Raw genomic sequence first — 27,459 nt, 5'->3', positions numbered from 1 at the left:
AAGTCAGGTGCCACCACTAAGAAGGCCCTTTCCCCGGTTACACGCCACTGAAGACAGGGCACCACTGAGGCAATGAAGATACTAGTTCTGAGGCTGGTTCATGCGGAAGAAGGTAGTATTTCAAATTCCAGAGACTCAAGCCTTTTGTCTTCTCCTCACCATGACAATATCTGTCCAGAAAGGTTTGCCCATTTGAGTGAGTGCAGGGGGCTACGGGGGCTGCATTTGCACTAGTGGTACAGGAGCATGTTAAGCAGTATATAAAAGCTTGAAACAAATAAAATAAATATAAACATGCACGGACTACAGTGGTACCTCAGGTTACATACGCTTCAGGTTACATACGCTTCAGGTTACAGACTCCGCTAACCCAGAAATAGTGCTTCAGGTTAAGAACTTTGCTTCAGGATGAGAACAGAAATCATGCTCCAACAGCACGGCAGCAGCAGGAGGCCCCATTAGCTAAAGTGGTGCTTCAGGTTAAGAACGGACCTCCGGAACGAATTCAGTACTTAACCTGAGGTACCACTGTACTTAATTTCCAAATTGTATTAATTTTGTGAAGAAATATGATAAATATGAACAAATATGGGGGAATGCTGATCATAAATAACACCGAGTTTTGCTATTTAAATGTAATTGGGTTTGTTTGTCTTTTAAGAAAGTTTTGAATCTGGATTTTGCAGCTCCTCTTCAATGCCAGCCGCAGAGTTCCACACTCCTAAGCTATCTCCCCTTGGCTCTCTTTATTAGCTGCTGGAATTGATTTGGTTTGGTTTTTCCGGGAAACTACGGCGAGATGCTGCAGTGTTTTGCAACCACTGCCTGGCATGGCCCAGCAGGCCCCTGCCAGCAGGGCCACCTGCGCTGGTTTCAGTGACGTCAAATGAGTCCCAGAAATGCTGACATCTGCTCCTGAGGTTTGCCGCTAAAGTGCTTTTCTTTAGATACGCAAGTCAAGGGACTTTACCTGGAGCGTTGCTTGGAAAAAATGTTTGAAGTTTCTATAGAAGGCATTTAGGAAAAACCTACCCAACGAAAAATCTGGGCTTTGCTCCTTGGCCAAGTCTTACGCACACTTGGCCTCCTCCTCCTCCTCCTCGCCTCGTTTCAAAGTTATCTTGTTTCTCCAACAGAGGGACTCCCCACGGCCATCAATCTGAATGAGGTTGACACACCTCCCCATAGGCCTATATTTCAGCTGTTCATAAATTGGCAAGTTTTATTGTCCCTTTTGATTGCTCTGCAGCCGGGGGGTGGGGTGGGGGAAATGTCAAAACTTTTTCGCCTTGTTCAACTGGAGAAACACGTAGCTGCCGGGTAACGTAATGAGTTCTGTTGAGGGAGTTTTCTCTCTCTCAAACATAGAAATCAGTGCCTATATTGACTTCTCTGCCTAGGAAAGCCAACATGCTCAGAGGCTACAAGTACCCCAACAAATGCTTCGGTCCCAACTCCCTGGGACAAAAGTGTCAGTGACAGACAGTCTAGCCTCCGAAGGGAGGTGCATAAGTTGTGTGTGACTTTTTGTAGATTCGCTGCTTGCTTGCCTATTTCAAAATGGTATACCCTGCGTTTCTTTGCGACTAAACCAAATTAAACATATTGGTAATTGCAGATCACAAACACACACAGAGCAGTCATTAAAACAGCTATGCAAATGTACAACAATGCCCTCAAAACTGCCTCAGCCAATCTCAAAAGCTTTCTGGAAAAGCCACATCTTCACACTGCTGCTGGAGGGATACAAAGGAAAATGACTTATATGTCAGACCATAGATGCACCTCACCCAATATTGTCAACGCTGACTGGTAGCAGCTCTCCTGAGTATCAGGCAGCAGTCTCTCCCACTTCTACCAGCAGATGCCAGGGATTGAACTCGAGACTTTCTGCATGCTTTCACACAGAATCATAGAATTGTAGATTTGGAAGGGACCACAAGGGTCATCTAGTCCAACCCCTTGCAATGCAAGAAACGTTTGCCCAACGTAGAGCTCGAACCCACAACCTTGAGAGTAAGAGTCTCATGCTCTACCAACTGAGCTATCTCAGGTGTGCATCAGCGCTGGCAACTGATCTGCGGTTGGGGTGAGAATCATGGAACATTTCCTTTCCTTTCTAGATTTATATGCCACTTTTCTACTGAAGCACTTATGGCTCTTTGCAGTTTAAAGTATTGACACACTATGCAAGATGCAGGACAGGAAAGGTTGTGGGGGAAGACGAAAAAGAGGGAAAATAAGAAAATTCAGGTACCAACTTTTTCTTATGTGTCTGATGACACAATGAGGTTGCAATATGGGTGCAATGAATGATCACTGCAGCAAATCCACTTTTTAAGAAAAGTCTTTTTTTTTGCAGTTACTGAAGTGACAAGAAAATGCATCGAAAAGTTTGGGAGGGATGTGTAAAAACATATACACACCCTAGAAATCACAATGAATGCTCAACAAACAGGTGTTTTGGAAGACCCCTTAAGGAAATAATAAATGGAAGTGTCAACAAAATGCAGAGTAAAACTTTACTTTCCTGTGTGAGTTAAAATCACAATCTTGCTTGTTCATTTATGTGCAACTCTGGCTCAGGGGATGACACAATTCCCTTAACATTTGTTTGCCCCACATCCTGCTTTTTAATCTGTGATAACAGCTTGCCACACACCTATTTTTACAGCACATTATGAAAGCCAAAAGGTATAAACAAATCTTTTCAAACAATATTCCTTTCATTTATGACATCGAAAACAGACCTGCAAGATAGCCTAATTCCCTCACCCTAAAACCCCATTACATTTTAATTTATCTATCAATCCATCAGATTTTACCCATCAGATTTGTGTCATAAAAATCACAATGAAATTGTTATCTAATGGCTCCTAATAAATGTCAAAAAATAACTTGTGGATGGTCATTTGGAATATATTGGAAGTCATTAAACATCAATTAAACTATGTTTTACTAATACTTTATTACAGTCTTTATAACTGAACTGTGAGGAGGGGAAAAGATTTGCTGGCTGCTTTATTTAAGTCAAGACATCGTAAAAGTTCTTACTGCTTTCACTATCAAATGTATTGATTCTGCTCAAATTTTTCTCCTAGGAGAATCGCTGACAGCTGTTCCTTACAAACAATCCTGACTGCAGAGAACTGCAGGAGGGTGTTCTGTGGCTCCACCTTACTTAACTACAGGGAAAGCTGCTAAGGGGCTCTTCCCTTAAAAAATTAGGACCAATAAAATTGACACCTGGGTCTCAGCCACCACTCACCTGTAGAAATGGTACTTGGAATGGCCATTCAGAAAGCAGGTGGGAGGGTTGTGTGGCTGAATGCTTATAGGTGTGTGAGGCTGTGTTAAACAATGGTTTTTAAAAGATGGGGGGCACAAGTAACCCAGAGATGCATTTTAAGTAAAAGGGCACTTTCTACTCATGTAAAAACACGCTGATTCCTGGACCGTCCATGGGCTGGATTTTGAAGGCGATTGGGCCGGATCCGGCCCCCGGGCCTTAGTTTGCCTACCCATGATCTACAGCTACAGCATCCCAGACAACTGCTGTCCTCCTTCTGCTTAAATGCCTTCAGCAAAGGAGAGCCCACTGTCTGTTCTACTGTCAAAGAGCTCTAAATCAAGAATAACTGTCAAGCTGTATGTTAGCTGGATGCTGGAGGAACCATGCAGCCATTCGTTCACACATTTGTGCATTTATTTTGTACATGTATTCCTTGCCCTGATGCCATCTTGGCACTTGAAAGGTGGCATTCGTGAGGTTCCCAGGTAGTCTCCCGTGCAGACACTGTCCAGACCTGCAAGGTGGCAGCCCTCACCTCATGCCCCGAGACATTCCAGACCAATCACGGATCTGTGCCCAGTCCCTGCGCAGCATCAGAGTCACTTTCCAGCCATATCCACAAAGTGCCAAGCTGATTGCCTTGCCTGACCCTTAGATGCTTTTCCTCTTGGTAGCCTTAGCAGGGCTACTGCCTCTCAGCCCCTGCACATACACAACCCATCTCCCGTACAGGGAATACTAGGACTGCGTGACCTTACTAGACAACTTTTGAGGATCACTAAACTAGTGTTTTTTCAAAGGGCTTTGAATACTGGCAATAAAGGCTGGTGCTATTGGGGAGTGTTACTATTATTGGGGAATATCTCATGCTGTGGATGGCATGAGCTGATGGGGAGGAAGATAACTTCTACACAGTGAGCAAAGTAAGCAACCCATCATTTTGTTATACAAGTAGCTATTAGCATTCAATAATATTCTATTGTGTCAGTGTACAAATGTGTCATTATCCTCCACTTTCCTCCGCTGCTCCTTGAATTATTACTATGGCTACATTCCCCCCTCTCCCCGTCCCTCCCCATTTCTTCTTCCGTAAATTAGCAAGTAATAGATCTCTGTTAACTAAAGCTAAACAACCCTTCAACCTCTTTCTCCGTGATAAAGCTGTAGACGAGAGCATTTCGCTGCAAAAATAGTAAATAGGCACCATATGTCATCAGCAGAACTAATGTCTCCACATACATGTAAACCTGGGCTAATGGGCCCTGCCAAAATATTTTAAACCATCTGTTTTGACTTAGCTGTTTTTGAGAAATTATGTTTATCATGCTAATTTATTTTGCTGTCAACAGCACCAAGTGAGACAGTTGCTGCTAAACAACATCATTATATATATCGCATTTCTGGCACAATACCAGCAGGCTTTTGCTTCTCTCGTTCAAAATGCGACCGGAATAAATAAGCAGTAACGTTGTCAGCATATTTAAAGATCTAGCACGGGGTGGGAATGCATCTGCCTGGATCTGCAGTGTTCCAGCAAGGGGGTGCTGGCGCAGAGCAGTCCTTAAGGGTAGGCACCAGGGCAGCCTCGGGAGGAACGGCAGGAGCGGTGCCACAGGTGGCCCAGGAAGTGGGCATCTGCGCAGCAGACCTGGAGAGAGAACAGAAGGGCCCTGCACGCATGGATGAGATGACACAGAATCAGGCTTACACTTCTGTCTGTCTTCCTGCGCTGCATGGCACTGATGCTTTCTCCATGGGCACTGGGGCTGCATGCACGCCATAGAACTGGAGCAGGCCAGTGGCCATCTGGCCCAGCATCATGCTCTCACAACAGACAATGCCAAGCCCCCAAGCAGGATATGAGTGCAACAGCCCTCTTGCCCACATGTGATAGATACCCAGCAACAGGTATTCAGAGGCATATTGCTTCTAACTATGGTGGTGGAACACAGTCGACCTGGCTGGTGATAGCCATGGAGAGCCTTGTCCCTTGTGAATTTGCCTAATTCTGAGTTGAAGCAATCCAAGTTGGTGGCCATCACTGCCTCCTGTGGCAGTGAGTTCCCCAGTTTAACTATGCGCTCTAAAGAGCTGCTTTCTTATATCTGCCCAGAATCTGCCAGCATCCAGGTCCATTGGACACTCACAAGTTCTAGTGTTTTGAGAGAGGTAGAAAAACTTCTCTGTCTTCTTTCTCCCTGCCATGCATAATTTTTATAAATTTCTGCCATGTCACAACTTATTCTTTCGCTAAGCTAAAAAAGTCCCAAATGCTGTAACTTTTCCATATACAGTGGTACCTCGGGTTAAGAACTTAATTCGTTCTGGAGATCCGTTCTTAACCTGAAACTGTTCTTAACCTGAAGCACCACTTTAACTAATGGGGCCTCCCGCTACCGCCGCAGAACAATTTCTGTTCTCATCCTGAAGCAAAGTTTTTAACCCAAGGTACTGTTTCTGGGTTAGCGGAGTCTGTAACCTGAAGTGTCCGTAACCTGAAGAGTCTGTAGCCCGAGGTACCACTGTATGAGAGTTACTCCACCCACCTGATCAGTTTGGTTGCCGCTTTCAAACTCTACAGTATCTATTGAGGGTGGGGGGAGGCATTTGAAGCATGTCTGAAGAACATGACTTTCCTCCAAAGGACTGCTGGGAGTTAGTCTAGAAATTGATCAGTTATAAGATGACAAATTGTGGGATCATTACGCATTTGCCTTGCAAATGTGTACATGGAACGTTTATGACAAAGGCCATTGAAGAAGAATCTTCCCAAAATGTGTCTAACGAAGTTTCCCCCATTTGAGCATATCTACACTCTAGTCTTGGTTTTATGCTTGTTTGACTGTCTTGGAGACTGTGCGGATGCTAGAACGCTTAACTGCCACAACGTGTCGTGTCTGATCCAGACCCAAGCCATGACTCCCAACTCCTCTAATGAAGACCCCAACCACACAAAGTTTTAACGATCACATGGGGCTTCCTGACTTTGGTTTCCACCTCACTGATTATGTCATAGTCTAACAGCAAAAATAAAAATTTTAAAAAATTGTGCATCGTATTTGCTGTATTACCTAATGTTTCCTGCTCTTTGCTACCATCTGGGTTCAGATTAGCGATTGTTTCTTTTTGGGTTTCCTGCAGCATCTCTTCCCCACCCCCACCCAGCAAAATAGTCAGCATCTTGGACAGGATATATATTAAAGGAACCAGAAGTCTCTCTGGCCATTTCAAAGAGGTTAATTCTCAGACACTGGATATACACAAACATCCCCATGCTATCTAACAGATAAGGCAGTCATGCTGTACTTAGCTGGTTTCCTCGCTCTAACAAGGAGCATTTGTGCTGGGTTGCCAAGGAAGTCACTGTTTCTGTGTATCCACTACACTGCCAACCTTTGTCAAGTCATGCTAATGCCAGAACGGAAAAGGCTCCACTGTGTCAGATGTCTTTTTCCCGGGGGGAGGGAGGGGGGAGAGACAGCATCTCACTCCATCTAGCAGCATGTTAATATGGGTGTTGTATTCCGAGAGCTAAAGGTGTTAACAACACCAGGGAGAGCCCAGCTAAATATCTAGCACTACTTATCTGGTATAAAGAAGGCTGATCACCGAAGAATTGATGCTTTTGAATTATGGTGCGGGAGGAGACTCTTAAGAGTCCCATGGACTGCAAGAAGATCAGACCTTTCCATTCTGAAGGAAATCAGCCCTGAGTGCTCACTGGAAGGACAGAACATGAAGCTGAGGCTCCAGTACTTTGGCCACCTCATGAGAAGAGAAGACTCCCTGGAAAAGACCCTGATGCTGGGAAAGATGGAGGGCACAAGAAGAAGGGGACGACAGAGGACGAGATGGTTGGACAGTGTTCTTGAAGCTACCAGCATGAGTTTGACCAAACTGCGGGAGGCAGTGGAAGACAGGAATGCCTGGCGTGCTCTGGTCCATGGGGTCACGAAGAGTCGGACATGACTAAACAACAACAACAACTTATCTAGTCCGCTGGAATAGACTCTGTTGGGAGGTTGTGGACTCTCCTTCCTTGCAGGTTTTTTAAGCAGAGGTTGGATGGCCATCTGTCATAGGTGCTTTAGTTGAGATTCCTGCATTGCAAGGGGTTGGACTAGATGACCCTTGGGGTCCCTGCAAATCCCACAATTCTGTGATTCTATGATTCTGAAAAACATATGCTGTGTGATTTTGCTCACCCAGTTCACAACAAGAAGCCATTACGATGCTCAGATAGGGCTATCCTGGCTCCCACCCCTTCCATTTGACATTTGTATATCAGCTAGCACCCCTCTGCTTTGACGGCACAGAAAACTCACCAGCTTCTGTCTCAAGGCTGCTCCTTCCACTGCAGATTCTCCCAACATTTTTGACACAGTCGAGTTTGAAGATGAGCCTTCTTTTTTCAAGCATGCCCTCACATTGGGAGGCGTAGTATTACAATTTTGGGCCGGACTTCTATTTTCAATGGCTCGCTCCAATTTTGCAAATACTAGACAAGACAAGCACAAGAAGGCATATTCAGAAATAATATTGGCCAGGAGATCTGCTCGTCCATTTATGTTCTGTCATTCTCAACTATCCATATTTTCCATTACTGCAGGTTCATGGTCTCCTTGAGTTTGGGGAACCTTCCTAACTCCTGCAGGTGATTCAGTAACAACCCAAAATGGGCAGCCCATGGATGACTCCAAACAGTCCCACTGATCAAACTGACTGCACTATATGCTTGATATATTGACTCAAAAAGGGCAGGTATGAAGTAGGGAGAGGCAAGCTCCCCAAGGAAATGGGTCACTCTTGCAAGCTTCCTCTTCAGCTGGTTGGTTTACTCTGCCTGGGATCTGGAGAAGAATGGAAGGACACCTTTTGCTGGCTGTTTAATAAAAATGCAAACTCAAGTTTATATATATATATATATATATATATATATATATATATATATATATATTCATATCCTTATCCTACACATTAAGACCACTTCCTTGTTAAGCCAGGAAGGACATAATAAGGGATCTTAAGTTCACACTGCAGGACATCCAGACAGGAGACATTCCCTGCCTAAATCTAGTTATCCTACACCAGACATCTGCTAGGAAGTTTGTTCAGCTGGACAAACACGCAAGATATACAAAAGGAAGACTCTTTTAAACAATGGAGTGTGAACAGAGCTTTTCATTTGCATGAGCTACTCTATAAACAAGAAAATGGAAAGCTATTATTATTATTATTATTATTATTATTATTATTATTATTATTAATTTATTATTCATTATTATTATCATCATCATCATTATTATTCCCCACCTTCACCCTAAGGTCCCAGGGCAGGTTACAACAATTAAAACACAACGTTAAAAACCTTCTGTAGCTGACACACACCATCACAGTCTTTCCACCTTCTTAAAACCTAGGAATCTCGTTGCATGAAGCTTTACCCTGGGACAAACACAGAGGGAAGTCACCTTGCAGTGATTTAACTGTGTCCAGAATTACTGTGTGTTCAACAGTATCTGATCCACACAAGGTCATATGATGATTATGGAGTAATCCTCAATTGTAATCCACCTTGCAGTTTATTGCAGATTGGAGGCAAAAGACTGAGCTATGCATCATCCCTGAGTGAACTTGAAGGGGGAAATGTAAACCTTTGTCCATGTGGTACAGAGGTCAACTTGTTGGATTTGGAGCAGGGAGCCCCAGGTGCCATAAAGCTCATGGGGTGACTGTAGGCCAGTTGTTGCCATCTCTTGGCCTGACAGGATTGTTGTGAGGCTAAAATGAGAGAGAGTACAACCCCTTTATCAACACTGAAGCTCCTATGAGCCTGCCTTACACAGACAACAACTGCTGTTGCTATCAATATATATGTATGCCACTTATGTGCCAAAATGGCTTCTAGGTGGTCTACAAGTATAAGATCAATTGCAAATCCATACCTAATTAAAATACACAAACAAATTGATTCCATCAAAGCATTAAAACCATTGAGAGTTTTAAAAAATGCCACAAAACAAGCCAGCTAACACAACCATTGAAACAGTTAAAAGGAATTATTAAATTGAAAAGTTCCAAGTTCAGGGGAATGTTTGCCAAAATAAGTGAGTCTTCCAGAGCACTTGGAGCACAGTCAAAACCTCCACTCACCCACAAAGCTCGCTGGGTACCATTGACTGATGCCCCTGTCTAGGCCACTCTGGCAACCAGAGGTCATTTCCACCTCTCCTATCCCAGATCTTCTATACTGAAAAGGCAAGGGCTCCTCCTCATGCACATGCTCTCTGCCCCTGAAGAATCATGGCACTCCCTGCCTCCTCCAAGCTCAATATTCCTGTTGTCGAATGATTGGCAAGGTTGGCCTAGTTCCTCCTTAGTCCACAGTGGTGGTGCCAATGAGTTGAGAAAGTCAGTTGCCCAGACTTCAATGCTGAAAGGCTTCCGGCAGAGAATAGCAAAGAAAGGTGTTGTGTAAATCAGTATCTACAGCACTCACAAGCCACCCTTTCTCGAAGGCCATTTCCTCCAGGGCCGTGAGTACACGTGGCTCTCCATCCCTCCATCTCTGTGAGGGAAGTTAGGCTGAGAGCTAAGGCCGGGCCCAAGGTCACTCACTGAGCTTCACTCTAACCACTTCACCATTCTGCTCTCCCCTATGATAATCTAGTAGTGGGTCAGGCCCCTCCTTGCCCATTAACAAAGAGCTCTTCCACACTGGAGAAGGAGAAGACACCAGCAACAGCAGATAAGCGAGCAGAAAGAGGCCAGGAGCTCTTTTTCTGTCTTAAGAGTTCTTGCATACAAATTCAGGGGCAGGAGTCCATTTGCCTCTCGCTACCCTGATATGCACAGGCGAGGATGTTCTGCTGTCATGCTGGTTACAAGCAAGAGGCTTCTTCAGGTGAGTAATTCATCGGTTGTCACTAGACTGAAGTTATCTTAATCGCCATAAGCTTGATTAATCATATGAATTTTAATTTGCTTATCAATTATGTAATTGATTATGCATTCATTACATAAAACTATAGTAGTTTTTTTAAAAGCACACTTTCTTTACTTTTAGCTGACACCTGTAAGCATTGTAGCCAACACCGTCTGAGAAGGGATAGCTGTGTGTGTGTGTGTGTGTGTGTGTGTGTGTGTGTGTGAGAGAGAGAGAGAGAGAGAGAGAGAGAGAGAACACCAAATGAAAGTGGTCCTTTCTTATATCCAAATCTCACAAATGAAAATCTATAGGAGGAGGATGTTATACCAAACACAGATGCTTATACTGAGCCAGCCATTGGTCCATATAGCTCAGTGCTGTCTACACTGGCTGGCAGCGGCTCTCCAGTATTTCAAATAAAGGTTGCAACAACACAAGAAGAAGCTGCTGGATCAGGCCAGTGGCCCACCTAATCCAGGACATTGTCTTCACAGAGGCCCACCAGATGCCTGCGGAAAAAATGCAAGCTGGACCTGAATGCAACATCACTCGCCCCACCTGCAATTCCCAGCAACTGGCATTTGTAGTGTTGGCAGTATGATTTGGATCCTTGTAAAACACAGGGACCAAAATAAAAATAATACAGGAAGTAGAGTTATGTTTGCTTTTATTGGCATGGCTTCACAAAAACATTTGAAGTCCATATATAACCAGCACCCACCCTCTTGAACTATCCCATACAGGGTAGTACTTTTAACCATGCCGATTAATCCTGTTCCCATTTTTTAAAAAAAGAAAAAAGGTTCTTCCCATTCTAATTTGATTTTTTTTTTATCTCCTAGACCTTTTAAAACCCCATTTTACTGGGCACGTTTCCTGTTTCGGAATGTGATTTTCACCCTCGACTTGCCGAACAGCCTTCCCCCCACCTTTCCCTCTTGCCACTGGGATTAATATAATTGCTGTAAAGGGAAAGCGGGTGGCCGGGGGTGGGGCACACCATTGCTTTATTCATATAAAGGGATTATCAAGGGCCAGAAATAAATCTGCTGTTCTGGGCGTAGCCAGAGATCGCATTGCAGAACACAGGACTTCTAAGCAGAGGTGAAACCAAAATGTTGCAAACTTTTGTTGGGTGGGTGGGGGAGATGGAGATGAAGAATTTTCTTGCAACTGTGGCTGATTTCCTGTGTAAACTGAAACCATGTGATATTCCATGAAGACATCCAGCTCTAAATTACAGGAAATGAAACCCATTGTGGGGGGAAAGACAGCTCCAGAATAAATTCCCAGATGAGGTAGTTTTACCACAAGGTTTCAGGCTGGTTACATTCTCTTGGAGGGTCTCCTGCATACCTGTCAGTCATTAAAGTAATCACCTGTGGACAGCAGCATACAGACACGGGTTCCCAGGGGCATTTGTAAGAGTTTATGGCTGTTCTTAGTGCAGGGCGCATCGTTAAGGCTGAGCTGAGCAAGGGAACCTGTGGTGCTCATGTGCTGATCTTGGGGCCATGTTCATTAAGGGGTCTTCCAAAACACCTGTTTGTTGAGCATTCACTGTGATTTGCTTCTAGGGTGTGTATATGTTTTCACTCATCCCTCCCAAACTTTTCGATGCATTTTCTTATCACTTCACTAACTGCAAAAAAGGGCTTTTCTTAAAAAGTGGATTTGCTGCAGTGACCATCCATTGCACCCACATTATGCAACCTCATTATGGAGGCCATTGGAATGGTAAGAAAAAGTTGGTGCCTGGATTTTCTTATTTTCCCTCTTTTTCTTCTTCCCCCACAACCCTCCAGTTCCCACAACCTTTCCTGTCCTGCATCTTGGAGAGTGTGTCAATACTTTAAGCTGTGTGGTGTCATGCGTGCTTCAGTATAAAGGTGGCCCATAAATCTAGAAAGGAAAGGAAGTGTTCCATGATTCTCACCCCAACCACAGATCAGCTGCCAGTGCTGATGCACACCTGAGATAGCTCAGTTGGTAGCGAATGAGACTCTTACTCTCAAGGTTGTGGGTTCCAGGTCTATGTTGGGCAAAAGTTTCTTGCAATGCAGGGGGCTGGACTAGATGACCCTTGTGGTCCCTTCCAAATCTACAATTCTACAATCTTTGCAGGGAAGGAGAGTCAACATTCCAACACGCCTTGGTCCTTTGGCCAGGGACTAAAAAGTCAAATCCACTCTCATGACTAAAATAAAACTAGAATACAGCCGTTTTTGGCAGCACAACACGACATTTTTCGAATACTGCTCCCAAGAAGGCCACAGGTATTCTAGCAATAACAAAAGAAGCCCTTTTCTTCTTGGCAGCTCACTGAGTGCTACCATGCTTCTGCCTGAGCACAGTTTGTGTTAATCAGTAGATGATCCCACTTCATTGATAAACTGAAGGGCACTTTCTGGGCTAGAAAGGTGGAAAGTATTTATTTCCCAAACTTGCACATAACTTCCATTCTGATGAACAGTGAGGCAGAGCCTCTAAAATCCCCACTCTTCAAGGACAACATTTCTAGGATATCTCTAGGTCAGCTGTCCTGAAACTTCAAGATACCGAAAATGGCTGTTCTTGCTTGCTCTTTCCAGGTTACCGTGGAGTGGCTGCCCTCTTCACGACCGCAGCACCATCAGCAACTTTGGAAGGATGCTTTAGATTAGATGAAGCCAGTGGCATGGGGAGGAGAGGGTTAAAGCCTTCCTTCCCCAGTACCACTGCTCAGATCCAATTCAGACCTTCCATGCCAGTTTTTAAGTAAAAACAAAAACGTTGGGAGATCAGATCGCAGAACTTCCGCATCAAACGTGCTATTTGGCCCTTAAACTAACACCCCCTAAGTAAATCAGAATAAGCATTCAAATGTGGGTTCTGCTTTTGATCAGAGTCTTTGTCAGGAGCTTAACCTGTCACCATTTTAACACTCCTTTCACACACTCACGGTCAGCTGTATCCCGCTTTCTGCTGCTCCTTTCTCTCTGGCCTTCTTCCACCCCAACAAATATCCATAAGTGTATCCTAAAAATAATCAAAGTGGGCTGAGTGTTGTATTACATTTATGGGACACAAGGGACTAACTTGAATGTGCTGACTGAACCTGCTCTAACAACTTACATGGGGGAAAATCCATAGTGCAGATCACGGTACTTAGCTTGGTATAATAAAATCTGCGTAATCAAAAAGAACCTAAAGGAAATGACAATCTAGAGAGGGGAGGGAGCGAGGGAGGGAGTGCTGTGGGGGCTACATTACATACACCACAGGATGATAAAAAAAATGGCACACCGGTGGCACGTTCTCATTACATAGGGTTAGCTCCATCAAAATGGGTGGGCATCTAGGGATTTGTGGGATTTTGGAGTAGTATTTTGTATATTGCGGATACCGTCCCTTTACCGTTTCCCTTTGTTGTTAGGAGGAGGTTTTCGAAGGTTGTCAGGGGCCTAGTTGCTGCTGATTTTACTGTTGGGTTGTTTAAGAGGGCATGTAGTTGGTGTTGTGTTAACCAGGGCATTTGGGTGTCTTCTAGTTTGTCTTGTATTTCTTGTGTTGACAAGGGTTTGTTATTTTTATAAAAGTCTATTAGGCGATATAAGCCTTTGGTTCGCCAGGTTTTTATCTTGAGGTTTTGTGCTGCATGGTGGAATAATGGGTGGTACGCCAGGGGGATTAGTGGGGATGGGGTTGGGGATAGTTTGCCAGAAACACCATAACCAGACACTGGAGAGACCTGTCAGGAGTAAGCATGGACCAATGGTACCAAATAGTATGGGAAACAGCCCTACTAGAAAAACTAACTAATAAACTGAAACTGACACGGGGACAAACAGAAGAAGACGCCTTCACCCCGGTATGGCTCCCCTTTATCACATACACAGCCCAACAGGACAGTGACAATAATCCACCAACAGCATACAAATCAATATGGCTAACCTGATCCAAAACACCCACCCACCCACCTCACCCACACACGAAAACAAAGATCACCACAGCCAATCACAAGCAAACAATCACACCCTAGGCCAACCCCAACCTCTCTCACCACCAAAGGAACACAAGTGAACAACACAAGCAACGCTGACACCAAACTCTACATACATTAAACATAATAGAAACACCGCCACCCAACCCCACCCCACCCCTATCCATCTTCCCTCTCTCCACCCCCCTTTCTTTTTTCTTTTCTTCTCCCCCTAATGCCTCAACAAATGAAACTGATTTGTAAAAATGTTACATGAAAAAAAAATACGAGGCACTACACTTCTGTAAAACAAGAAAATCCTGAATAAAATATATATTAAAAAAAAAAAAGGGTGGGCATGACTAACTTGGGCCCATTCATTACAACGGCTCTCCTTGGAGTGGAACTTAGTTGGATGCAACCCATAATGTTATAATGTCCACAGACATCAGAGTGGTCACTTACTAATCACCAAAAAGGAAGACAAAGGACCTGTTGATGGGCATCTCTGGCAGCCCCTGAATTAGATATATACAGTCGTACCTTGGCTCCCGAATGCCTTGCAAGTTGAATGTTTTGGCTCCCAATGTTTTGGTTCTGGTTTGCAAACGTTCTTTGGAACCCGAACGTCCGACGCAGCTTCCACAGCTTCTGACTGGCTGCAGGAGCTTCCTGCAGCCAATCAGAAGCCGCACCTTGGTTTTTGAATGTACGACTGTATACACATGGAATGTATGTTTTGCAAATTTATGTACTGTACCCACCTTCAGTACAAATATTTCCAGGATGGCTAACAGTTAAAATGCAATCAATGTCATAAGAACAGCAGTGGGGAACCTGTGGCTCTCCAGATGTTGCCAGCTGGAGCTAATGGGGAGTTGCAAACCAGCAATTTCTGGAGGACACAGTCTCCCCACCCCTGCAATAAAATGATACAATTCGGAAAGTTCAAATGACAAACTTAAATAATACAGGAATAAAATTGGAGATATCAGAGCAGCATAAATGCATCATAAAAGGTTTAAGTCTGGGGAAATTGAAAGATGTCTTTGCCTGGCACCAAAACTGCACATGAAGATTGGAGAACTGGGCCAAAACTAACAAAATGAATTTCAATAGGGATAAATGTAAGGTTCTACCCTTAGGCAGGAAAAAGCAGCTGCGCAAATATAAGATGGGGGACACCTTGGCTTGATGGGAGTACATGTGAAAAGGATCTAGGGGTCTTAGTAGACCACAAGCTTCATGTGAGTCGACAGTGTGATGCAGGGGGGGGGGGGGCAGGGAAGCTAATGCTATTCTAGGCTGCATCAAGAGAAGCAGAGTGTCCTGATCAATGGAAGTCCTGCTCCATTCTGCCTTGGTCAGACCACACCTGGAGTACTGTGTCCAGTTCTAGGTTCCACAATTTAAAACAGATATCGACAAGCCAGAATGTGTGCAGAGGAGGGCAACCAAGATGATCAAGGCTCTGGGAACCAAGTCTTATGAGGAACAGTTGAAGGCATTGGGTATGTTTAGCCTGGAGAAGAGAAGACTGAGAGGGGATATGATAGCCATCTTCAAATATTTAAAAGGCTGTTGCATGGAAGACGGAGAAAGCTTGTTTTCTCTTGCTCTGGAAGGTAGGACCTAAATGGCTTCAAGTCACAAGAAATGAGATTCCAACAAAATACCAGGAATAACTTATTGACAGTAAGAGCTGTTCAACAGTGGAACAGACTACCATGAGATGTGATGGACTCTCCTTCATTGGAGGTTTTTAAGCAGATTAGATGGCCATCTGTCTTGGATGCTTTAGTGGAGATTCCTGCTTGGCAAGGGGTTGGACTAGATGACCCTCAGGATCCATTCCAACTCTACAATTCTATGAAATTTAAGGTAAATATCATACCCATAGCAACTGGTATGGATATCCTTCACACCTGTATAATTCCAAATAAAGTGTTAGATATTATTAATTTGTGATGCTGGAAGGATTCTTAAAAAATCCTTAGGGACCTGGAATGATACCACCAGTTCATTTTACATAATTCACAGCCAGTACATTACATATAGTTGCTATTTCAAATTTCTACCAAGCGTAAGTGAGATTTGAACCAGAACTCTATAGGTAAAAGGTCAACATAGGTTACTTTGAAAAAGAGCATTTAAGTGAGCGGTTATATGAAAGCCTTTGCCGAGTGTTAACTAGGCTGAGAGTATGGAAAAAGCTGGTATTTTAAAGGTAACAATCATGACTGGGCAGACTCCCAAGAATGCAAATAAAATTAGAGGCATTTTTCCTCCTTTCTAGAGATCTTGCCCACTGTAGCTTTGGAAACATCATTAAAAATAATGATAAACCGTCTAATACATTTTTTGTACATTATAGCCTTTAATCTTTCATGTTGATGACAGAAAGGTTACCATTAGCCGCCCTGTACTTTGCTGTCCAAATCAGACATTTGTTATAACCATGTTCGCTACTCTCTTTATGCAGATGGTAGCGATTTCAGCTCAAATTCCTCGTTGCGTTAACATGGAGAGATTCAGAAGAAGAAGAAAAATAAACCAGTCTGTAGCAGTACAAATGAAATAGCACAATGATTGGCTTAGGAAGTGTGCTGCTTTGCCCATGCAAGTAGTTCCTGAGGGTGTGTCCCTGTGCTGAAAGTGTTCCATAAACATCACTGATCAAAAGGAATTCCATTTGCTTCAATTGCTAAGATGCACTGGCGTAGATTCTTACGTATTCTCTAGAGGAGACATTTCTGGCGAGTTAACTGGAAAAAACCTCTCTATTTCTAAGTATATAGGAGTGTGAGAAATATTTAGTACAGCAGCTCAGGAGATAGAGCTGGGAGACTATGGATTTCAGTTCTGGAGCCTTCTATGACTTCCAGGCATCTCATTTCTGTTTTTTTGGTTACCTGTCTCTTCTGTCGCATTTTAATCACATCCTTCTCCCAGGGAAATCAGAGCCTTGTACACAAGGTTATCCCAGTTTACTGATCCTAGCAAGCACAGAAGGCAGATTAGATGAAGAGACAGGACCTGATCCATGGATAACCAGTGAGCTTCATTACCCCTGTTCAGATGCGGGAACTAGGGAAAACTACTGTGAAGAGTGGGATCATGCCTGTTCCCCCCCCCCCATACCAACAGTCCCATGGTGGCACACATGACAATAATTCTGTCAGGACCTTGTTAACTGCAGACACCGTAACATGGACAGAGGTTGCTTGATTCAAGCTAGTTCATGAAGAGACAACTATTTTCACAATGACAAGTATCCAGTGAACAACGGCAGGATTCAAAGTTCTAAGGAATGGACAAAGGATTGAACGTGTCCGTATATTCAAAGATTAGTGATGCTGTTTATTCCTTCTACTATAAACTGTTTAGTCAGAAGATGAGGCAGCTATTTGCTGGTGGATTACTTATCTGTAAGCACTTAAATTATCATCTTAAAAATCATGAGGTTTCAGATGGTCATACGTGTTGCATGAAGAAGTGGTATGAACTGAAAAGAAGGTTGATTTCAAAAACACCTATTGATGCATTACAGCAATTTCAGTTGTAGCTGCAAACTGACTACTGGAGAAAAAAATACTTCATTGCCTGCTTCCAGTTCTTAGCCGAGAGAAATTTAGTTCGACAAGGAACTGGTGGTCATTTTTTAAAAATGACCTCGGTAATGCCAGAACAGTAATTCTTTTTAGGACAAGTGGGTGTTATGGCCAGATATAACCAAATGTAAGGAAATGCCTGCCCTCTAAGAAAAAAACATACAAAGCAAATTAATTGAACTGATCTCAAATCATATACTGAAGAACATCTGAAACTTAAAGTAACAAAATACTCTTCTATCATCCTTGATTGTATACCAGGTATATGTCATCAGGAACAAATCACATTTTTAAGAGTTGCTAATGTTGGAGAGAGTGAACCTGCATCAGAAGATTCATAGAATACATAAATGCAAATTCCCTAGTGGAGTTGGGTTGACAGAGCCACTTCTTGAGAAACTTAGGTAACTGCAGAGGTCAAGGATATGATAATGGTGCCAATATGAAAGAAAAAATATATTAGAATACAAAGGAGAATGTTATGTCTCAACCCTAACACTATTTACATTCCCCTTGGATGTAACAGCTCAAACCTAGTTCTAGGTGAGGCACTATAGCTTCAACTCTCTTCTTTTTTAAAATTTACACAGAATTTATCGTCTCTCTGCATCTTCCACAAAAGATGGAAAATACTGACATCATTTCTAAGATGTGCTTTGAAAATGCCACCTGAAACTCATTGGGAGAGTTGCATTACTGGTGTAGAAGTCGTTTGCTTCAAGGCTTCTCAAATTTATAAAGCCATTATTAAATTATTGAAAGCCCCTGCCCTTGACAGTGTAACTTGCGCTGAAGCCAACGGTCTTTTGTCTGAGCTTCAATCTTTCACATGTCTTCTTAGTACAGTTATCTGGTATGGCATCCTGTCACAAGTGAGTAAGCAAGGTGATGCAAAATTGAGATACGTAGCAAGATGTTGCATTGACACTGTTGAAAGGTATTCATGATTATATGAACTGAGTATTGAGACCATGGGTTTCAAAAGGCAGTAGAAGCTTCTGAAAAAAATTGCTGCAACATTTGATGATTCCATTGAGGCGGCATTCCCAGTGCAGCATGTAAGAAAGGTGAAATGACCCCATTCTTGATCCAAAAAGCATAAAGTTCTCCAATGTTATAGTGGATGAAACAATTGCTCACCTAGATGACAGATTTAATCAAATGGTGCAGTTTAATGAGAAGTATGGATTCATATTTGATGTTCAGTCTTTGGATACTATGGGAGATGATGACCTTGAAAAAGGCTCCAGCTATATGTCTTAGCAGCTTGAGGGAGATACTGATTCAACAGAGTTGCTGCTGCTGATTATTATTATTATTATTATTATTATTATTTATTTTATTTTATTTATTATATTGCTCTTCATCCATAGATCTCAGGGCACTTCACAACATAAATATACAAGATAATAACGCGAAAGACACAATAAAAACAAGAGCAACCCCCCCAAAACCAATAACACCCCCCCACACATTTTAAAGGGTTGTTGTTATTTAGTCGTTTAGTTGTGTCTGACTCTTCATGGCCCCATGGACCAGAGCACACCAGGCACTCCTGTCTTCCACTGCCTCCCGCAGTTTGGTCAAACTCTGTTCAACCATCTTATCCTCTGTCGTCCCCTTCTCCTCATGCCCTCAATCTTTCCCAACATCAGGGTCTTTTCCAGGGAGTCTTCTCTTCTCATGAGGTGGCCAAAGGATTGGAGCCTCAGCTTCAGGATCTGTCCTTCCAGTGAGCACTCAGGGCTGATTTCCTTCAGAATGGATAGGTCTGATCTGCTTGCAGTCCATGGGACTCTCAAGAGTCTCCTCCAGCACCATAATTCAAAAGCATCAATTCTTCAGCAATCAGCCTTCTTTATGGCCCAGCTCTCACTTCCATACATCACTACCGGGAAAACCATAGCTTTAACTATACAGACCTTTGTTGGCAAGGTGATGTCTCTGCTTTTTAATATGCTGTCTAGGTTTGTCATTGCTTTTCCCAAGCAATGGGAACTGCCAACTAACAGTGCCTCAGTCGTATCTGGACTGAGCTTCAGTTTGTTGGCTCTCATCCCACGCATTACCAAGGCAAGACAACGGTCCAGCACATCCACTGCCTCACTTGCAGACTGATAATAATTAATGTATTATGATACATTTACCCTTACAGTGGTCCCTCTGGTTACATACTTAATTCGTTCCAGAGGTCCGTTCTTAACCTGAAACTGTTCTTAACCTGAAGCACCACTTTAGCTAATGGGGCCTCCCACTGCTGCCACACCCCCACCACATGATTTCTCTTCTCATCCTGAAGCAAAGTTCTTAACCCGAGGTTATGAATTTCGAAACGAAATTCCTCCGGAACGAATTTCTGGGTTAGCGGAGTCTGTAACCTGAAGCGTATGTAACCTGAGGTACCACTGTACTTTTGTTGCAGTTCTCTTTTTAGGGCAATTTTTAGAGAAATTTAGTTCTACAAGGAACTGGGGGGGGGGTGGGTTGTCATAAAAATGAAACTGCAACAAAAGAAAGCGAGATCAATCTTTTTTTGTTTCTTGTTTAGCTTATCAACCTCAAGGAAAATGCAGAGCTTTGCTAGCCCTTCAGTTTATTCGTAAGTGTAATATTCAAGATATTTACCCCCAATTTATGTGTAGTACATGACATTATTCCCACTGTACCTGTAACTGTTGCATCTGGGGAGGGGTCATTTTCAAAGCTGAACCTGATGAGCAAAAAACAAAAAAAAAACCCGTCTTCTATGTTGCAAGAAGGCTTAGTAGGATTAGCACTGATTTCAGATGAACATAAAATTGGGAGAAGTTTGGATTACAGTGATTTGATTGAGGACTTTGCTTCCAAGAAAGCTAAAAAAAATCAATTTCATTAAATAGGATACTAGAAAACTATGCTGTTATTTATGAGGGGCCTGGTGATCACCAATATGTCCCTCCCACCATGATATCAAACAATAGGCTTTTAAAGGGTTTTTGGTTTATGTAAGAACATCACCTACGGAGGCAACAGTTTTTTACTTTTCATTTATGACTTGTATGCATGTATTTACAGAGTAGTAGGCTGGGGCAACCCAGTCATATGGGTGGGGCACAATTACTACTACTACTACTACTACTCCTGAATCCTTTCAAAGCACTGCTTTCCCACAGGAGTATTTTGGAAGACAACTCTGCTGCTAAAGCCCCACACATTGCTGGGAAACTTGAATTGTAAATTCAGCAGCCAGTCCACCAGATCACCGAGTTCAACATCAAGAAATGAACACTAGCAGGCGCGCGCACACACACACACATACACCCCACATCTTTGTTTTGAAAACCAAGCATCAAGCACTGGATCGCAGCCACAATAACTGTGAAAGCAGGCCAAACCAGAGTGACATGATACATTGGAAGAGGCCCAGACAGCCATTATACGGGATTGTGTCAAAGATTCGCTTATTAAAGTCTTGATGTGCCTGACCCAATAAATCAACATTGTTACAGTGTTTTGTTTCCATTAACATCCTTGTCCATTAGAGGTTTGACATAAGTCTTTCCTGCTGCTAAGAACCTGTTACAGAGTCTGTGTTAGCACTGCACTTAATTCCCACTTGTAGCTGTCTGTCTCAGCTTTAATCTGCACTTGCCATATGTGGATGGTGGTGTGTCATGTGACACCAGGGCTCCATCTCTTTAGTCTCCATTTGCTACTTTCACAAATCATGCACTGGGTTTTAAAAAAATTAATAATAAGCATGACCCAGCAAAGCTAAGCACACTTAACAGCTGCAAGCCTAGGCACATTTACCTGAGAGCAAGCACATTAAATGGGCTTACTTCTGGGTAAAGTTGCACAGTAAATCTTTTTGATTTTAATGGAAAATTAAGCATGCACTAAATGCCTCCTGCTGAATTCAATGGAGCGTAAAAAAGGGTTTGGCTCTAGCTGGACTGTGTCCAGGTGAATTTCAGCTCCACTATATAAATATAAGCCTATAAAAACAGTCCTTCCATTTATAAAGCTATATGTTTATCCCACACTAATTTCAGATTAACTAGAAGAGGAAGTTTTACGATCAATAACCCAAGATAGACATGTTTATATCTACATGAGTTCAAATCTTATTTCTCTCCTAATGTTTACAAAATGACAAAATATTAAGGTTACAGTGGTGTGCTCCCTTAACTGGGAAGAAGACACATTAAATCCAATGCTCTCTTTGCCAGGTATGAGATCTGAATGGTACATCTACTGGCATGTCTCACCAATTATGATTTACTTTTATAATGTTGTTGAAATGACAATATCTATTGCTGCTCCTTACCTCTTGGTTTGTGCATCTTATGTATTTATAACAGGGGTGGGGAATCTTTCTCCACCTTCTGCAGGAACCACACGGCAGTACTGGGTAGTGTCAGAAAAAGGAAGTATCTGGAGCAACAAATTTGCTCACACATTTCTCTCTGTCCTCCGTCCAACACAAGCTAGAAGCAACTATCCAGCATTATAAAACCTCCTTACAAACCTTGTGCAAACCAATCAGTATGCACACTCAATCAACGGGTCATCAAGTGACTCCAGTCCATTTCTGGGTTAAAGGACTGATTTTAAACCTTAAACCTTGAATAGCTTTGGCCAGACTACCTGAAAGACTGACTCCCCCCATTACTCCAACCTTAAGAGTCCCTTTCGAGATCCTGCTCTGGATCCCCTCGCCTTTTCAGTAGTGGCACCTAAGTTGTGAAGTAAGGGAATCTCGCCTAGTGCCATCTGTGTAGGCTTTACAATGCCAGGTGAAGACTTCTGTGTTCACCCAGGCTTGTGAACAACTTAGGAAATCTGGGCCACTTGTTGCATTCATGTCACCCCCCTTTTTCTTAATTAAAGGTAAAGGGACCCCTGACCATTAGGTCCAGTCGTGGCCGACTCTGGGGTTGCGGCGCTTATCTCGCTTTATTGGCTGAGGGAGCCGGCATACAGCTTCCGGGTCATGTGGCCAGCATGACTAAGCCGCTTCTGGCGAACCAGAGCAGCGCACGGAAACACTGTTTACCTTCCCACTGGAGTGGTACCTATTTATCTACTTGCACTTTGATGTGCTTTCAGACTGCTAGGTTGGCAGGAGCAGGGACCGAGCAATGGGAGCTCACCCCATCGCGGGGATTCAAACCACCTAACCCACAGTGCCACCCACGTCCCTTTTCTCTTAACTGGTTTTATGCCTTAGTTTGCATTTCTTTTCTTTTTTTAAAAAAACTTATTTATTGTAAGCCATCCAGAGAACTTTATGTTATGGGGTGGCACAGAAATGCCATATATAAATACATAAGAGTTATGAACTATAATAATGCAACAATGAAAGCAAAATGTGAAAATGTCACTCTCATCATTTTCATCAATAGCCAAACATAGTTTTGAAGCCATTTCTTATGTTGCCAGTTTAAAGACGCCAAAGGCTTTGCTGAAAACAAGACAGTTGGTTTGCAAGCGAACAAGCTTTATGGTTTTACTATCTGAAACAAATGTCAGGATCCTCTGTGGCCTTTTAAGATTTATTCCTGTGGAGTTAATTTGAGATTTTATTACACGACTCCTTGGTGCGAATTTGTTGCCAGTTGGTTGCATATTTAGGCTAAAGAAAACAACACCAACCCACAAAAACAGAATAAGCAGCTTAAAGGCTTATAACTATAGATGGTAGATTATCATTTGCAAAGAGATTTTTATAGGGCAATTCAAGCAGAGGATGCTGCAACCCCTGAGCATCCTCCTATCTATTTCACATCACAAGCATATTGCAACTTCTGAGACCAGAACCCATAAGGAAATGCCACTGTCTGATTTCAGTATTATCTTTACAATGCTTTGTCAAGTACCTTTCTAATAGATAAAGTAGCAGCAGAGGAGGGGTGGAGATGGGACAGTGCTAAGACCTACGTCTATTTTTATTGGACCAGAAGCAAATGCTTGATTTCAGATACGAATGCAAGTAATAATCCTGTTTATTCTACAAGCAAGCAGGATGGGTGGAGAGACGAGAGCAAAACGTTTTCTATTCAACCATTCTCTCATGAATAGATTGCTTCCATCCCACCCCTCCATTCAGTCCTCTGCTTTGCAAATTGGAGGTCTGCTTATGGCCAGAGGTCACCAAATTAATCGCTTCAAACAAGGGTTTTTACTGAGCTTTCAGCATAGCTCAACCTGCTCTGTATCCCACCAGGTTTCTGTTTCCCTCCTGCACAGTTTTGACGTAGAAAAACCATTGGGATAAGGATCATAAGACACAACAGCCAGGAGCCCCTTCTGAACCCCGCTAAGAAACAGCTGTCACACAGATAGCCATGCGTTCCAATTAGGTGTTGTGTTTTGGAGATCCAGTGTGCAAACTATTGCAGTTTAGTGCTGAACCTTCCAACTCTATGATTCTATAAATCCCAGACTATGGACACTTGTGGAATCCAGCATTTGTGGATTCTGATACAAACTGATCTGGTCCCACCTAGAGGTTGAATTTGTAGACTGGAACTTAATTACCCGCAGCCTTTTCTGAGGGTTGTTGTTGTTGTTGTAACAAAGGTCTAACACAGAAAACACATCAAAATTCATTTTTAAGATGCATGGAGGTACAATCAAATAAGCAACATTAGTCTCCCCAAAGTATTTCCTCTGGAAAAAAAGGAGAACACAGTGGGTTTCTTAAAGCACTTCTTACAATTTTGTGCTAAAAGAAAGCAGGGAGTTTGAAATTGCTGAGATACAGAAGATGCGTGAAATAAAACGACTCCAAATTTAAGATTCATTCTTGCAGGATCCTCAGCCGGGAAAATGCTTAAATTCTAGGAATAGAAGTACATTTTTCTTTTAAATTAGGGCTGGTGAACCTGCAGTCCTGCAGGTGTTGTTGAACTTCAACTCCATTAGCCCCAGTGAGTATGGTCAGTTGTCAGTGATGTAGTACAAAAACCTCTGACGGGTCAGAGGGTCACAAGCCCTGCTTTAAATAAGAACACAAGAAGAGCCTGCTGGATCAGGCCAGTGACCCATCTAGTCCAGCTTCCTGTTCTCACATTGGTCACCCAGATGCCTGTGGGAAACCCACGAGCAGGACCCAAGCACAAGAGCACACACACCGCCCATAGTTCCCAGCAGTTTCAGAACAGTGCCCTAATATTCTTTTTATCCACACCTCCGCTGGGTTGGCGATCAATAAAAGACCCATTGGAGCTCCAGGATCTGTCTTGTCACCAGCTACTCATGCCTGATCTGAGGTATCGCAGATCTCAGAGTGAAATTGCCGAGTATCTCAGAGTGAAATTGCTGAGTTGTCTGAATGACAAGGGTCTGTCAAAATGAGATTGTTCCACTGTTGCTGCTTTTAAAGGAATCAGAAGTGATTTTCCTACCATCCCACCAAGCCCCACCCCCACCCACCCCCAAGTCAGAAGGAAATGTTTTCTGGATTGATTGATAAGAAACGTTACAACAGTTCACAATTCTAAAGGGGACCACCAGTCTAAAGCTGATAAAAGTGTATCCTCCTCTCACCACGCGGCCATCTGAAGCTGAACCCAGAGAAACGACTCAACGCTTTTCTCCTCATGTCAATATACCTTAAGTGTTTCCATATGTTCATTTTACATTTATTGCACTTGATTCGGTAACTTTCAGAATTTATTTTGGAAGAGCACAGTGCAGGCCCTTTCAACCAAATGGAGGATAACAGAGCGTGAAAGCAGGATTCCTCTTCAGAATGCAAATGTCAGCTGCAGTTAAGATGAACTGCTCCGTTTTAAGACCCAGCTAGTTGACTTGTGCTTTGCTGGAAAATTCCGGAACAATACAAAGTAAGGGGATTGGAAAGAATGTTGGGTTGCACTGGGATTGAGTCTGACAGATTTCTGGCTGCCTGAACTCTGGCACGATTAACTCCTCAGTCTGAAATACCATGAAATAGCAGCTTTGTTTCAGAATATGCAGTTTAGAAAAGGCCATTGTCAGAACTGCAGCCTCTCTTTTCTCAGTAGGCTTTGCATTTTATGTAACTGTCCATATGTTGCTTACAGTCTTTTTTGAATCACATAACTGGCAATGGAATTTAATGCCGATGAGCCCTGGAAGTCCCTTGCCACTGTACACCTTTCCCTCTTCCTTCACTTTCTGTACACAAACTTTGTCTGTGCCAAGGAAGTGAGTAGTAACAGACCCGCTTTACATATTTTATTCCAGAACCAATGGACTTTGGCCACTTGCATTTTCTACATATTGCACACACAGTCTTCATCTCTGCATATTGCTTGTCCCTGAGATGTACTTCTTGAGAGACTGGCTTCATTCCAAAAATAAAAACTCATTGCAGATTGATTCTGTGTAACCCTGCAGTTTGTGCATTTGAAAATAGATGTGGGAGGCACCAGCAATGGGGATGTATCGAAAAGTAAAAACCAGGGCACCCCAAAATTGTTGAGCTTTTTAAAACAAAAACACAAACACTTTCTTCTCCATTCACCTGGAAAGAGGGGTTGATTCTTCAGCCCCTCTAGAAATTGTAGCTCTGTGAGGAGAATAAAGGTGTCCTAATAATTCTCAGCACCCTTGAGAAACTACAGCTCCCATGATCCTTTGGGGGAAGCCATGATATAATACTGCTTTAAATGTATAGTGCAGATGTGGCCTCTGTTGCAAGCAGCAACCTGCTGCATAGTGTTCTCTCCATAAACTGTTTTGTATTAAAGCTGTTGTTGTTTATGCATCCTGTGTGTGGCCTTCTTTTGACACTTTTCAAATAATCATTAGTATATTATTTTTTAAAAAGGAAGAGTTTGAAGGTAGCAGAGTTTTTGTCAAACTGGAGTCACAGCTAGAACGATTACTTCAGTCATTTCAAGACAATTCATCAACCTATTTCTTAACATCCATCCCTAGAAGACCGACTGAGGAAAGTTTTGTCCAACTTCTGGTTCTTCATGAGTGTTCCCAGGGCCTCGCCAAGCTCACATGACCAGCCTTCTCTTGGCGTGCTCCCCAAGAGTCTTATTTTCCAGCTTTAAAAATGGTTACCTTCAAACTGGCTAGCACAACTGTCTTGAAATCTCCCAGCTGTGGCCTATTACTCACTACTGTCAACTGACTAACACTAGGTCTCGCTCTCAAAATGAGAAGAAACCAGGGCAGTATGCCACAACCATTTACTGACTGTAATGCTTTGTTCCAAACATATAGTATGTCTTCTGAAAAAAAGCCATGGGCCTCCAGAACTTCCCAGGTTACTAACATGAAATTTGCTGCCACAAGCTGTGAAAGCCACTGGCTGAAATGGATGTTAAACTGGATGACAGCCAGTCATTGAGACTTCGTCTCTTCATGCTAGTGAGCCATGATAGCTTAATGAAACCCCATGCTCAAGAGTAGTATATATATATAGATAATGATGATGATGATGATGATGATGATGATTTATTATTTATACTCCAGCCATCTGGCTGGGTTTCCCCAGCCACTCTGAGCGGCTTCCAACAAAATATTAAAAATACATTAAAACATCAGTCATTAAAAACTTCCCTAAACAGGGCTGTCTTCAGATGTCTTCTGAACACGAGGTAGTTGTTTAATTCTTTGACATCTGATGGGAGGGCATTCCACAAGGCGGGCACCAGTGCTGAGAAGGCCCTCTGCCTGGTTC

The 27,459-nt window shown here is 42.9% G+C and overlaps 1 protein-coding gene across 4 annotated transcripts in view; it reads right to left on the bottom strand.

Moving 5' to 3' along the window:
* Positions 1–27,459, bottom strand: part of LOC310689509 (uncharacterized protein) — a 209,398-nt gene that overhangs the window by 22,640 nt on the left and 159,299 nt on the right. For 2 of the 4 annotated variants that reach the window (XM_083467302.1, XM_083467303.1), the window contains 2 exons: positions 20,459–20,502; positions 7,618–7,790 (listed from right to left, as the gene is read on the bottom strand). In XM_083467302.1, the coding sequence (XP_083323428.1) occupies positions 7,618–7,665 (48 nt within the window). In that variant the 5' untranslated portion in view covers positions 7,666–7,790; positions 20,459–20,502. The remainder of the gene's footprint in view (positions 1–7,617; positions 7,791–20,458; positions 20,503–27,459) is intronic. The other 2 variants (XM_083467301.1, XM_083467304.1) reach the window with 1 other exon arrangement.

The sequence above is a fragment of the Podarcis liolepis genome (assembly GCF_965112155.1).
Source record: "Podarcis liolepis genome assembly, chromosome: 12".
Taxonomy (NCBI): domain Eukaryota; kingdom Metazoa; phylum Chordata; class Lepidosauria; order Squamata; family Lacertidae; genus Podarcis; species Podarcis liolepis.
The sequence above is the reverse complement of the archived record's forward strand: the minus strand, read 5'-3'. Positions and strand labels throughout refer to the sequence as shown.